Below are 10,703 nucleotides of genomic sequence, written 5' to 3'. Positions count from 1 at the left end.
TCCCGATTGCCTGTGGTTTGTGTATTGGTCCATACAGCTGCATGACTGGGATCTGTTTCTCTGGGGATCGTTCGCCCCTGCCTGACTGGAGTGTTGAGTCTGTATGGGAGGTAGGAGCTGACCATCTGCACAGTGGTCGGCCCCTCTGCAGCGAGGGTCACTGAGCCACCCCAGAGCCGGAGCCAGCGATTCCCGAAGCGGCCACGGGGCGGCAGCTGTGCGCTCGCTCCCGCGGGGGTTCTGCCCCTCTTCCCCCTCCCACCTTCAGCGCTCTCCAGGCCACGGGCTTGCGCATAGTGGGGCGCTCCTGCCCGGTAGCCCCCACGTGTCCTCGCGCCGCTGCCTCCTCGCCGCCTGGTTTCTTTGGCCCAGCTCTCCAGGGGCCACAGTGGCGGAAGCTGGACCGGAACCAGGCGCCCTGTGCATCCGCTCCAGACCAGGTGCTTCCTGCCCTGAGGCCCGGGGCGAGGGGGGCGTGCACACAAAGAGGGACCTCATAGGCTGCTGCCCAGACACCCAGTGAGGGGGAGCTGTACCCCTCCCTGCCCTCCAGAGTGGGGTTTAGTAACGTTAACGAAGAGTCCTGGGGCAGGATCCCCTCTCTGGCTCCTGCTCCCTTCATCCCCATCTGTAATGAGGCTAATCTTAGGACCCTCCTTGTAGCGATATCAGAGTTAGCGCTTAATTTTTTTTTTTTTTTTTTTTTTTTTTTTTTGAGGCAAGGTCTAGGTGTATGGCCCAGGCTGGAGTGCAGTGGCGCAATATTGGCTCACTGCAGCCTCCACCTCCCAGGCTCAGGCCATCCTCCCACCTCAGCCTCCAGAGTAGCAGGGACTACAGGCACACACCACCACAACCAGCTAATTTTTGTATTTTTTGTAGAGATGGGGTTTTGCCATGTTTCCCAGGCTGGTCTCAAACTCATGAGCCCAAGCAATCCGCCAGCCTCAGCCTCCCAAAGTGCTGGGATGACAGGCATGAGCCACCACGCCCGGCCTTTACTGCATAAAACTTTAGTTCCTGCTTCTTTGGAGGAAAGCAATGGAGGTGTTGATCGTGGGGTCCTGGGCTCCACCCCATTCCTGGGGGGGCGGTGGTTGGTAGTCCTGGTGCTGGGTGCCTGCCTGCCTGGGGGCTCTTGCAGTTGCCCAGATACACAGACGGGCCAAAGCATGAGTATCACAAGTGGGCGGCAGTCCGGTAGCTGCTGCTGCCTGGCTGTGCCCAGAGCCTCTCCCTGTGGGAGGCTCCAGTAGGGTCTTCAGGTTTACCACCAAGCCAGGATAACTGCCCCCCATGAAGGGGCCGGGTGCTGTGGGGTGAGGGCCATGGACCACCAAGTTGGAGTTATGTGATCCTGTAGCCAAGAGGCCTATAGTTGTGGGGACCTGTTGGGCATCTACTGGAAGGTCACACCAGCCCCGGCACCCTAGGAAATCCAACTTCCCCACCCCACCCCTGACAGCCATGGCTCTTCCTCTCACCCTCCTGGGCTTGGAAATGTGTGGATACTGTGCTGAGGGCTTAGGACACCTGCCCAGGCTGGACACCCAAGGCCAGACTGTTAGAACTGTTCCCCTTTGGGTGCCCCACTCCCGGGTAGGGGTGGTGGAGAGGAGGGAAGGGCCTCTGTAAAAAGAGGAACCAGGCTGGGTGAGGAGAGGAGGTGGGGGCCCAGGGTCACGCGGCCCCAACGGGCCGGAAAGGGCTCTCCCTCACCCCCATCAGCATAGACATTCGGGCAGGGAGTGTTCAAAGCCAAAGGGCAGACTCGGACATAAGAGGAGGCAGCTTCCCTGCCTCAGTTTACCCCCTGCGTGCATCCAGGCATCTCCCTCCCCGGCTGCCCTGGGGCCCGGGTCTCCAGAGGCCCGGGGTCCCTACAGTGGCTGGGGGAGCGGAAGGCGAAGCCCTGAGGGGTGGCGGACCGAGTCCTGCCAGCGTCGGCTGGGGGCGGGGCCGGGAGGCCCGCGCTGCTAGGTCCCCGCCCGCTGGTTTCCTCCGGGGTCAGCCAGGCTCCTTATCAGGCGCGGCCAGGCAGCCTGGCCCTTATCTGCACTGGGCCAGCATCCTCCGGCCGCTGCGCCGCCAGGGGTGAGAGGGAGGAAACCGGGCCGCCGGGGGCGGGGAGAAGGCGGGCCGGCCCGGGAGCCGCTCACTTTCCCTGGGGGGGACCTACGCGGAGACCTCGGCTATCCTGGCCCTCCGAGGCCCACGAGGAGGCGCAGCCCAACGCCGGGGCCTGGAGCATTGAGGCCGGACCCTCGCGAGACAGCAGAGCCTGGACTGACGCTGGAAACCACACCCTGGCCCAGACTGCCAGCCCTGACGGGACAGAGCCAGGGCACTCACCAGGCTGCAAGAACAGTGCTGGGGTAAGAGGGGAGCGGGCCTAAAGGTGGAGGATCCTGGGCCTGGGACCCAGCCTGCATTCCTTTGTTCATTCCTTCATTCATTCATTCACCAGCAGGGACCCACTAGTGAGGGGCCAGGCCTGCTTCCCCAGGGCCTAGCTGAGGAAGACAGGGCAGAGGGGCCAACAGTCTCACACCTTGCTGGGACATCCTGGACTCTGGAACCAAGAGCAAACAGGGATGTCAAAACAGTATGCGAAACTGTGGATGATCGCGGGGCATTGTGGTGCATGCCTGTAATCCCAGCACTTTGGGAGGCTGAGGCAGGAGGATCACTTGAGCCCAGGAGTTCCAGACCACCCTGGACAACAGAGTGAGAACCCGCCTCTACAAAAAAAAAATTTTTTTTTTAAATTAGCCGGGCATGGTGGCACATGCCTGTACTCTCAGCTACTCAGGAGGCTGAGACAGGAGGATGGCTCGAGCCCAGGAATTTGAGGCTGCAGTGCACTATGATTGCACCACTGCACTCCAGCCTGGACAACAGAGGGAGACCCTGTCTCTAAAAAAATAAACAAATTTTAAAAAGTGTGGATGCTGATGAGGATGGGGGCTTCCAAGCCAGAGGGAGGGTTGGGGCATGACTGGACTGGACTGGGCAGTGGGGTCAGTGTTTGGGGGTCTAGGGTCAGCATTTGAGGTCATAGTGTCAGTAGTGGGGTCACAGGGTTGCTATGGGGGATGTTTGCAGTGGGAGTGGGGGTCACTCAAGCAATTATGGAGCACTTTCAGGGACAGCAATGGGAAGAACCGCAGGGTCATTCTTGAGGTGCAGAGGGTCAGCCTGGGTGGGGGCTGGGGGCCTTCCGTGAAGGGTCAGAGTCCATCTTGGAGGGATTCCAAGCTCACATGGCATCAATGAGTTAATGAGGAGTCTCTGGGTTGGATCTTTAGATCTGAGGATAACAGGGTTAATCTTGGGGTTTCTGGGGATCCCAGGATCAGTTAGGGGCTCCCTGTCTTGTTCCCTCTCCAGGCTGCAGAGGTGAGGGAATTCTGGAAGAAGGAATATTTGCTCAGAGGCTGGGCAACAGCGCCCCTCCTGGGTCACAAAGAGCTCAGGGACAGTGCGCTGCCTAGCACCTGGGGGGCGCCTCCTACTCTAACGTAGGACCCCCCTCCCGTGTCCTGGAAGTTTCTGGGCCTGCCCCCGCCATCTGCCTTTACCTACTGAAACTCCTCCCCTCCTCCTTTCCCCCTCCCCCTCCCCCCTTCCCATTTGAGGGGTTTCTTGAGCTAAGCAGGTGGGAGCGGGGCACCTAGTCCTCCTCCCCACTGGCTGCCTTCTTTCCCACAGGTGAGTACCCCCACGTCGGGGTCCATGTGCCCGCCTCAGGCACAGGCAGAGGTGGGCCCCACCATGACTGAGAAGGCAGAGATAGTGTGTGCCCCCAGCCCAGCGCCTGCCCCACCCCCTAAGCCTGCCTCGCCTGGGCCCCCGCAGGTGGAGGAGGTGGGCCACCGAGGAGGCTCCTCACCCCCCAGGCTGCCACCTGGTGTACCAGTGATCAGCCTGGGCCACAGCAGGCCCCCAGGGGCAGCCATGCCCACCACAGAGCTGGGCACTCTGCGGCCCCCGCTGCTGCAACTCTCCACCCTGGGAACTGCCCCGCCCACTTTGGCCCTGCACTACCACCCTCACCCCTTCCTCAACAGGTCAGTGGGGATCTGGGGCGGGGGGCAGTGGGGATTGGGGGCCAGGGTCCTTGCCCACAAGGCATTAGTGACCCACGACCCCTTACAGTGTCTACATTGGGCCAGCAGGACCTTTTAGCATCTTCCCTAGCAGCCGGTTGAAGCGGAGACCAAGCCACTGTGAGCTGGACCTGGCTGAGGGTGAGTGTGGGTTTGTGTGCCTTGTGGGTTTGTATGCCTGTATGTGCACTTGTGGGTGCACAGAAGGCCTGGACGTCTCTGTGTGGGGCTCATGTCTGTCCTCTACTCCACCTCGGGGAGACGTGCTTCCAGCACACACAGAGAACAGACCACATAGGTTCTACCCATGTGCAAAATCGCAGTCCCATAGCCAGCCCCACACAACCACCGCCACCCAACAGGCCAAGCCGTGTAGCCGCAGTCACGGCAAAACAGAGCACGCCACACCAGGGCATGGGAGCCACAAAATGACAGCTCCACTGGAATGTGCAGCCACGCAAGACAGCCACAAGACCACAGCCATGCAAGAGACAGCCACAGGACCACAACCACACACAAGACAGCCACAGGACCACAGCCACTTAGGACCACGGCCACACAAGAGTCAGCCACACAACCACAGCCACTCGTGAAACAGCCACATGGCAACATCACACATAACCACAGCCATGAGACATAACAAGAGTCTCACACAGTCATACAAGACACAGGACACAGACAGTCATAATGAGAGGACCTCTCAGACCCATGAGTACACCCAGCCAGCCGTACTTGGGCACAATCAGAATGAGGGCCCCACGGACAGCTTCCCAGACCAAACAAACACAAGGAAATCTTTCTTTAGGGAATCTCAGTCATTGACATAAAGGTGCCCATAGTCACAGATACAGCAGGCCCTTGTCCGTAGGCCGGGCCTGTGATGATTCTTGTCTGGATGGCTCTTGGGAGGGGTGGGGAGAGCTGCCCGTGGACCCCTTGGGTGGAGAAAGCCCCAGCCCATGGCCTGGGTTTAAGTTCCCACGAGGGTGCTGCGTGTCTAGCGGGAGGGCAGGAGGGGCCGCCCTTTGGGCCATGGCACCAGCCCGGCCCTCCTTGTCCACAGGGCACCAGCCCCAGAAGGTGGCCCGGCGCGTGTTCACCAACAGCCGGGAGCGCTGGCGGCAGCAGAACGTTAACGGCGCCTTCGCCGAGCTGAGGAAGCTGCTGCCGACGCACCCGCCCGACCGGAAGCTGAGCAAGAACGAGGTGCTCCGCCTAGCCATGAAGTACATCGGCTTCCTGGTGCGGCTGCTACGCGACCAAGCCGCAGCTCTGGCCGCAGGCCCCACCCCTCCCGGGCCCCGCAAACGGCCGGTGCACCGGGTCCCAGACGACGGCGCCCGCCGGGGATCCGGACGCAGGGCCGAGGCGGCAGCGCGCTCGCAGCCCGCGCCCCCGGCCGACCCCGACGGCAGCCCCGGTGGAGCGGCCCGGCCCATCAAGATGGAGCAAACCGCTTTGAGCCCAGAGGTGCGGTGACCGCACGCGGCAGCACCTCTGAGCCGGAGGGCACCAGGGACTCGGCCCAGGGCCGTCAAGGAAAGGGCAGTGGACGTGCTGCGCATGTTCGGGAGCGAACTCCCCCGAAGAAGGACCAGTGAAGACGTCAGGGGCAAGGTCTCGGGGGTCCGGAAGGGTGATCATCGACCCCCAAGGGACCCGCAGACCCTTAAAAAAAATCACCCACAACCCTCTGGAAGTGGCCTTGCCCGGGTCCCCTTCCCAGGGGCGAGGTCGGCAAAGCAACATGGCAGAGCAGTCATAGGACCCAAGTGGTGCCTCATTTTTTCCGGGCTGGGGTCGCGGGGGGAGGCCAGGAGGGGCTGGGGAGGCTTCGCTTTTCTCACCGTCGGCCCCTCTGGGAGACCCAGGGGCAGACGCTCGTCGACGGCGTCTGCTGCGCTCCCGGCGCTTGGAGAGAGGCGCAGAATCCAAGTCGGGGACGCACCCTACCGACCCCGACCCAGTCCCGCACGGTCGCGTTAGCGAAGGGTCAGGCGCTCTCGCGTTTGTTTTTCTTTATTTCTTTATTTCACATACACATTAGCCATTCAATGGAGAAGCCGGAGAGAGTCAGGCAAAGATGGTATAACAGAAGCGCAGTGACGGGGGCGGGGCGGGGCGGGGCGGAGAGGGAACAGACGGGCTGGCTGCCTACTTGCATTCCGCTAGGACACTGAAAACCCAGAAAACAAAACAGACAGTAAACTACCCTTGTTTCTTATGTATCTCAGTGCAGAGACGGGGGTGGAGGGCAGAGAAGAGGGGGAGACCAGGCTGAAGGAGGAGGAGCAGAGGGAGGGGGACGCTAAGGGGGAAGCACACCAAATCCATTAGTACTATATATAGAGATACTCGTATATACTGCGTTTCTTAGCCTAAGAAGAAACTTGTTTGACGGGACGGGCGGCCTTTGCGGTCCGCGATGCTGGTGCTGGTCGGGCGCACGGATCTCCCGGGAGGGGCCGAAGCGGGGCTGGCCCAGGCTGGCTTGCGGGGGGAGGGGGGCGCCCCGAGGGTGGGTGGGGTGGGGGGGAGCAGAGGCGGGGCTGGGGTGCCCCTCGGGCTCTCGATTGGGGGACGAAAGTTCTCGTGACTTTATTGCTCCTTTATTTTCTCTCGTGTGGGGGGGTCTGTTCAGCACGGTCAGGGTGGGGGAGTGGTGGGTCGTCTGAGCCACCCGGCCCCTCTGGGACCCAGAGCGCGGCGTCCGCTCCGCCAGCACGGGGGTGAGAACAAGGCACTAGGTCGGCCGGCCAGCGCAGGGGCGGGTGTGTAAGGCAGTCGACAGGGCTGGTTGCGGGGTGGGGCGGGGCTGTGTGCGGGGCCGTGTGCGTGCGTGCGTGCGGGCGCGGGCCTGGGCAAATCGACCTGTCAGCGTGGCTGGTCCTGTCCTGGAGCGTCGAGCCTTCCCGGTGTTCCCCGGAGGGGGTCGGGGATAGGATGAGAGATGTTGAATGGGGGCGGGAGGGGCGCCGGGAAAGGGGGGAGGAAACTACCAACTTGCTGAGCGCGCTCCTGATAATGCTGGTGAGGGTCAAGTTGGCGTCTGGCTCAAAGAAGGGCGCTCGGGGCGGAGAGGGAGGGAGGGAGGGGACGTTTGTTCGTTGGCATTGACCTCTGCGGGGGAGGGGCCGGGGACCCCTGCCGCGCCCCCGTACCCGGACGGGGATGGGGCGAGGAGGGGTGCTGGGCCCCAGGGAGGGGCGCCCGGGGAGACCCGCGGCCGGAGCAGTCCAGCCGCCGGGGGCACGCCGCTGTCCCGTTCCGTTAAACTCAACAAAGAAGGGATATGCGTATTCCTAACAAGTGCAGGATATTTAATTGATTCATAAACTTATGTATAATAGTTTGTGGGTTCTTTAAAACGTACTTTATAATGTAAGAAGCACCAGGGTTTTATGTTTAATTATCTTAAAAATAATTTTTCTCTCGTCCTTTTCCTTTTTGATCTTGTGTTGGTTGATTTTTTAAATGTCGAGGTGTTTTTTTTAAACTCTAAAATGTGAACGTTTCCTTCAGCCCTCCCACCGAAACAGAACGAACGACGAAACAAATAAAAACCCCAGATCATCCTCGTCAACGCAGGAAAACGACTTAAAAAAAAAAAAAAAAACTAAAAACGAACAAAAAAAAAAAGGGAAAAACACTCAGCTTTCGTTATCCCCGCGCAGGGCGGGGCAGGCCCGGTTCTTTTAGCGTCCCCAGAGCCGCGAGGACATTACAACAAAAATAGAATTTTTTTTTCTTAATCTCTTAACATACAAAGATAGGAAAACTCTCTGATGCATTGCACTTGGTTCAATGAAAAAAAAAAGTTAATTTCCCCCATATATATTTTTGTTTTTTTTTTTTTTCTCTCCTAACACGTCCCCACATCTCCTGTTGCCCTCATTGCCCCTCACAACACCACTTGGGAAAGGAGCAGCCCCCACCCCCTGCCCGCCCGGGCAGCCCCGCCGGGCACGCTCCGGCCCGGGCCCAGCTGGCCTGCAGCTTCCGACCTCGCCCGGGCAGGCGCCCCGCAGACCCTAGCTCCCACAGTCCCACAGAGCCCGAGCCCTCGACTGTCGTCGAGGGAAAGGGCACGTGCGGCCGGACAGGGAGCCCCTTCTGCTTCGCTCTCAGCTCTGACCCTGTTTAGCCAACCGAACTGAAAAATCATTGCACTTTGACCGCGCGTCACGCCCGGCCCACCCGGCCCCCCACCCCCGGGGCCTTACTCCCCACGCCCCGGGAGACTCCCGCAGGATCCACTGCCCCTCAGCCCTGGGGTCCTCTAGGGCTGCACGCTGAGGACAGGGGGAGGGCTTCACTCAACTTCCAACAAAAGCCGCCCCTGGAGCCAGCCACCTTGTGGCTTCCAGCTGGGTAGCAGGCACCACCGTTCGCCTGCCGCTACGGCCCCAGGTCGCTGACCTCCTCCCCTCCCTTCACTCCCTCCTCTTCCCTCCCTCCGCCAGCTCGGGGCCACAGCCTCACAAACTAGATTCACAATAAATACAGCCCATAGCCCACCCCTACGTGGTGCAATGTTGATTTTCTCTCAGAGGATCCTGACCTGTGCTTTGTGTTTTCATACAATTAAGAAAGAGAGAGAAAGAGAGAGAGGCACAAGGACTCAAGAAGGGGCCAGGGACGGGAGACGCAGGAGGAGGAGTAAGGCACAGAAAGACAAGCCAGAGGGGCCAAGTCACACCCTGGAGGGGAGCTGGGCGTGCTCATCCTCCCCTCCCTCCCAGGGGGGCTTCTGAAGACCCTCTGGACAGGCCCCCCAACCCTCCCTTGAGGGAGGAGGGGGCTGGGGGGGAGAGCTACTTCCTGTGGTGTGTTACCAAATTGTTCCCAAGTTGCTCAAACGGAGGAGGAGTTCCCATTCCAACAGCAAAAGACCCAAACAATGAATGCCCCACCCCTAAATAAAGAGTAAAGACATTACAGCTAAAATCCAGAGAAAAGTGGCCACGTAGGGGGCGGGGAGGCGGGGGAAAGTCGGGGGGCACAGAAAGCTCCAAAACACTTTTGAAAAGGACGACACCCAACACCCTCCCAAGGAACTGAAAGTCGGCGAGCAGGACGCCTACCTAAGCGCAGGTGGTGGCTTAGCGCGGCAGCGGCGGCTGCCTGGTCCTCCTCGCTCGGCTCCGGGGTCCCCTTTCTGCTCCACCCTCCGGCCCGGCCCCAGCAGGGCAGTCTGCATGAGGGGCAGGGGCAGGAACTGATGGGGCGGAGCGAGGGCACCTGCATGCAGGGCTGGGGGCGGGGGCGACCTGGGGCCCGACTCCCCTCCCTCGTGGCAGGAAGGAGGCCCTCCTGGCCTGCAGAGAGAGGGGAAAGGGGGCCTGTCCCAGGCTGGGACGAGGCCGTCGAGAGCATTCCGACTTTTTTCTACCGACTGTACAGAGGGGTCCAGGGCCCCAGGAACTACTCTTGCGGCTCAGGGTGGGGTGTCAGAACACCCTCCATTCTGGGACACGCAACTAGCTCCAGGGGTCACCCCCTGCCCGCCTGGGGGCTTTTAGCCCAAGGGTGGGGTGGGGTAAGTGGAGGCTGCTCTCCCCCTCCTGGTCGGGAGCAGCTGGGGGAAGAAGCTGGAGCCTTGGCAGGGAGGGAGGGAGGGAAGGGCGGAGTCTGGAGGGGAGAGCCTGAGGGATCTAAACCCCATCATCTTTACAAGCTGGTCCTCCAGGCTCCCTAGGGCAGCTCCGGCTGTGTGGAGGGTGGGGTTCCCCTAGGAAGGGGTGAGGGTGGAGGCCAGGCCCCTTCAGAACTGTGCTGGTTGCTTTGTTTGGGGACTTTGTTCCTTCCCCAGAAGGCCGGGGCGGGGTCAGGGGGAGGAAGGCAGTTCTGCATCCTTTCTTGCTTTCTGTCCTCTACTTGACAGAGTCCATGTCGCGTGTTTCTTTCTGCTTGGCTGCTGGTGCACAGCTCCACCGAGACCCCTTCCAAGGGCTCTCTGAGAACTGGGCTGCTTCTGGGGCCCGTGGGGGTCCCCGGGCTGGAGGAGAGAAGGGCTGAGTGGCTGACGACGTGTAATTTTTGCTTTTCGGTGGGGCTGGGCTGGGCTGGGGGATTTTTCCATTCTCAAAATTTCTTCTCCCCCCTTTCGAGGAACCTCTTCTTCTCATTTTGTTGTTTCTTTTGTCGATCTTATCAGAGGAACCAGGACTGAAACAGGATGAAAAAGAGGCGATACTGAGAACAGCTGGGGCAGGTCCCATCTCACTCCTACCTGGCCCAGTGACCTGGCCCCTCAAGGGTCCAGCTCCCAAAGAGCCAGGGTGCCGGGCAGCCACTACCCACCTTGTTCCCATGGAGAAGAAAGGGCATCCCCATTCTCTCCCTCCCTCCTGCAAGAACCCCGCCCCCTCAGAGACTCTGCCCCTAGTGCTAGAGTCCAGCTGGCCTTCCCGTGGGCACTGTGCCCAGCGGGTGGGACCCCCATGGCTGGCGCTGGCACAGGCCTGAGATCTGGCCATGTTTCCAATTGTTTAGGTTTTTGTGTGGGTCCTGGAGGGTGGGGAAGATGCCAGGCTGGGGCTTTTGTACCCAGAGGGGTTTTAGGAATGGGTTGGGGGTGGCCCAGCTTCTTGC

General features: G+C 60.6%; 2 protein-coding genes across 19 annotated transcripts in view; one reads left to right on the top strand and one right to left on the bottom strand.

Annotated features, from left to right (window-relative positions):
• Positions 1 to 494: 494 nt before the first annotated feature.
• On the top strand, positions 495 to 6,374 carry LYL1 (LYL1 basic helix-loop-helix family member). Of its 3 annotated transcripts, XM_055103396.2 has the most exons (5): positions 2,242 to 2,375; positions 2,471 to 2,727; positions 3,712 to 4,070; positions 4,159 to 4,250; positions 5,173 to 6,374. In XM_055103396.2, the coding sequence occupies exons 3-5, from the start codon at positions 3,736 to 3,738 to the stop codon at positions 5,586 to 5,588; spliced, it is 843 nt and encodes a 280-aa protein (XP_054959371.1). In that variant the 5' UTR covers positions 2,242 to 2,375; positions 2,471 to 2,727; positions 3,712 to 3,735; the 3' UTR covers positions 5,589 to 6,374. The 3 variants fall into 3 exon arrangements, with proteins under 3 accessions (XP_034801161.1, XP_054959371.1, XP_063456007.1); XM_034945270.3 differs by lacking the exon at positions 2,471 to 2,727 and having other exon boundaries at positions 495 to 2,375; XM_063599937.1 differs by lacking the exon at positions 2,471 to 2,727 and having other exon boundaries at positions 2,247 to 2,375; positions 3,859 to 4,070.
• NFIX (nuclear factor I X) overlaps positions 6,113 to 10,703 on the bottom strand; it is a 103,300-nt gene continuing 98,709 nt past the window's right edge. For all 16 annotated transcript variants that reach the window (XM_034945263.4, XM_008967687.4, XM_063599934.1 and 13 more), the window contains one exon: positions 6,113 to 10,277. In XM_034945263.4, the coding sequence (XP_034801154.1) occupies positions 10,263 to 10,277 (15 nt within the window). In that variant the 3' untranslated portion in view covers positions 6,113 to 10,262. The remainder of the gene's footprint in view (positions 10,278 to 10,703) is intronic.

The sequence above is a fragment of the Pan paniscus genome, chromosome 20 (assembly GCF_029289425.2).
Source record: "Pan paniscus chromosome 20, NHGRI_mPanPan1-v2.0_pri, whole genome shotgun sequence".
Taxonomy (NCBI): Eukaryota; Metazoa; Chordata; class Mammalia; order Primates; family Hominidae; genus Pan; species Pan paniscus.
Note: the sequence above shows the minus strand (reverse complement) of the source record. Positions and strands in the feature narration are given on the sequence as shown.

Bases quoted from the DNA above. Each gene is read 5' to 3' on its own strand.
- LYL1 (XM_034945270.3), top strand. From the start codon at position 3,736: ATGTGCCCGCCTCAGGCACAGGCAGAGGTGGGCCCCACCATGACTGAG. The intron at 4,071-4,158 runs GTCAGTGGGGAT...GACCCCTTACAG, and splicing joins CCTCACCCCTTCCTCAACAG to TGTCTACATTGGGCCAGCAG. The intron at 4,251-5,172 runs GTGAGTGTGGGT...CCTTGTCCACAG, and splicing joins TGAGCTGGACCTGGCTGAGG to GGCACCAGCCCCAGAAGGTG.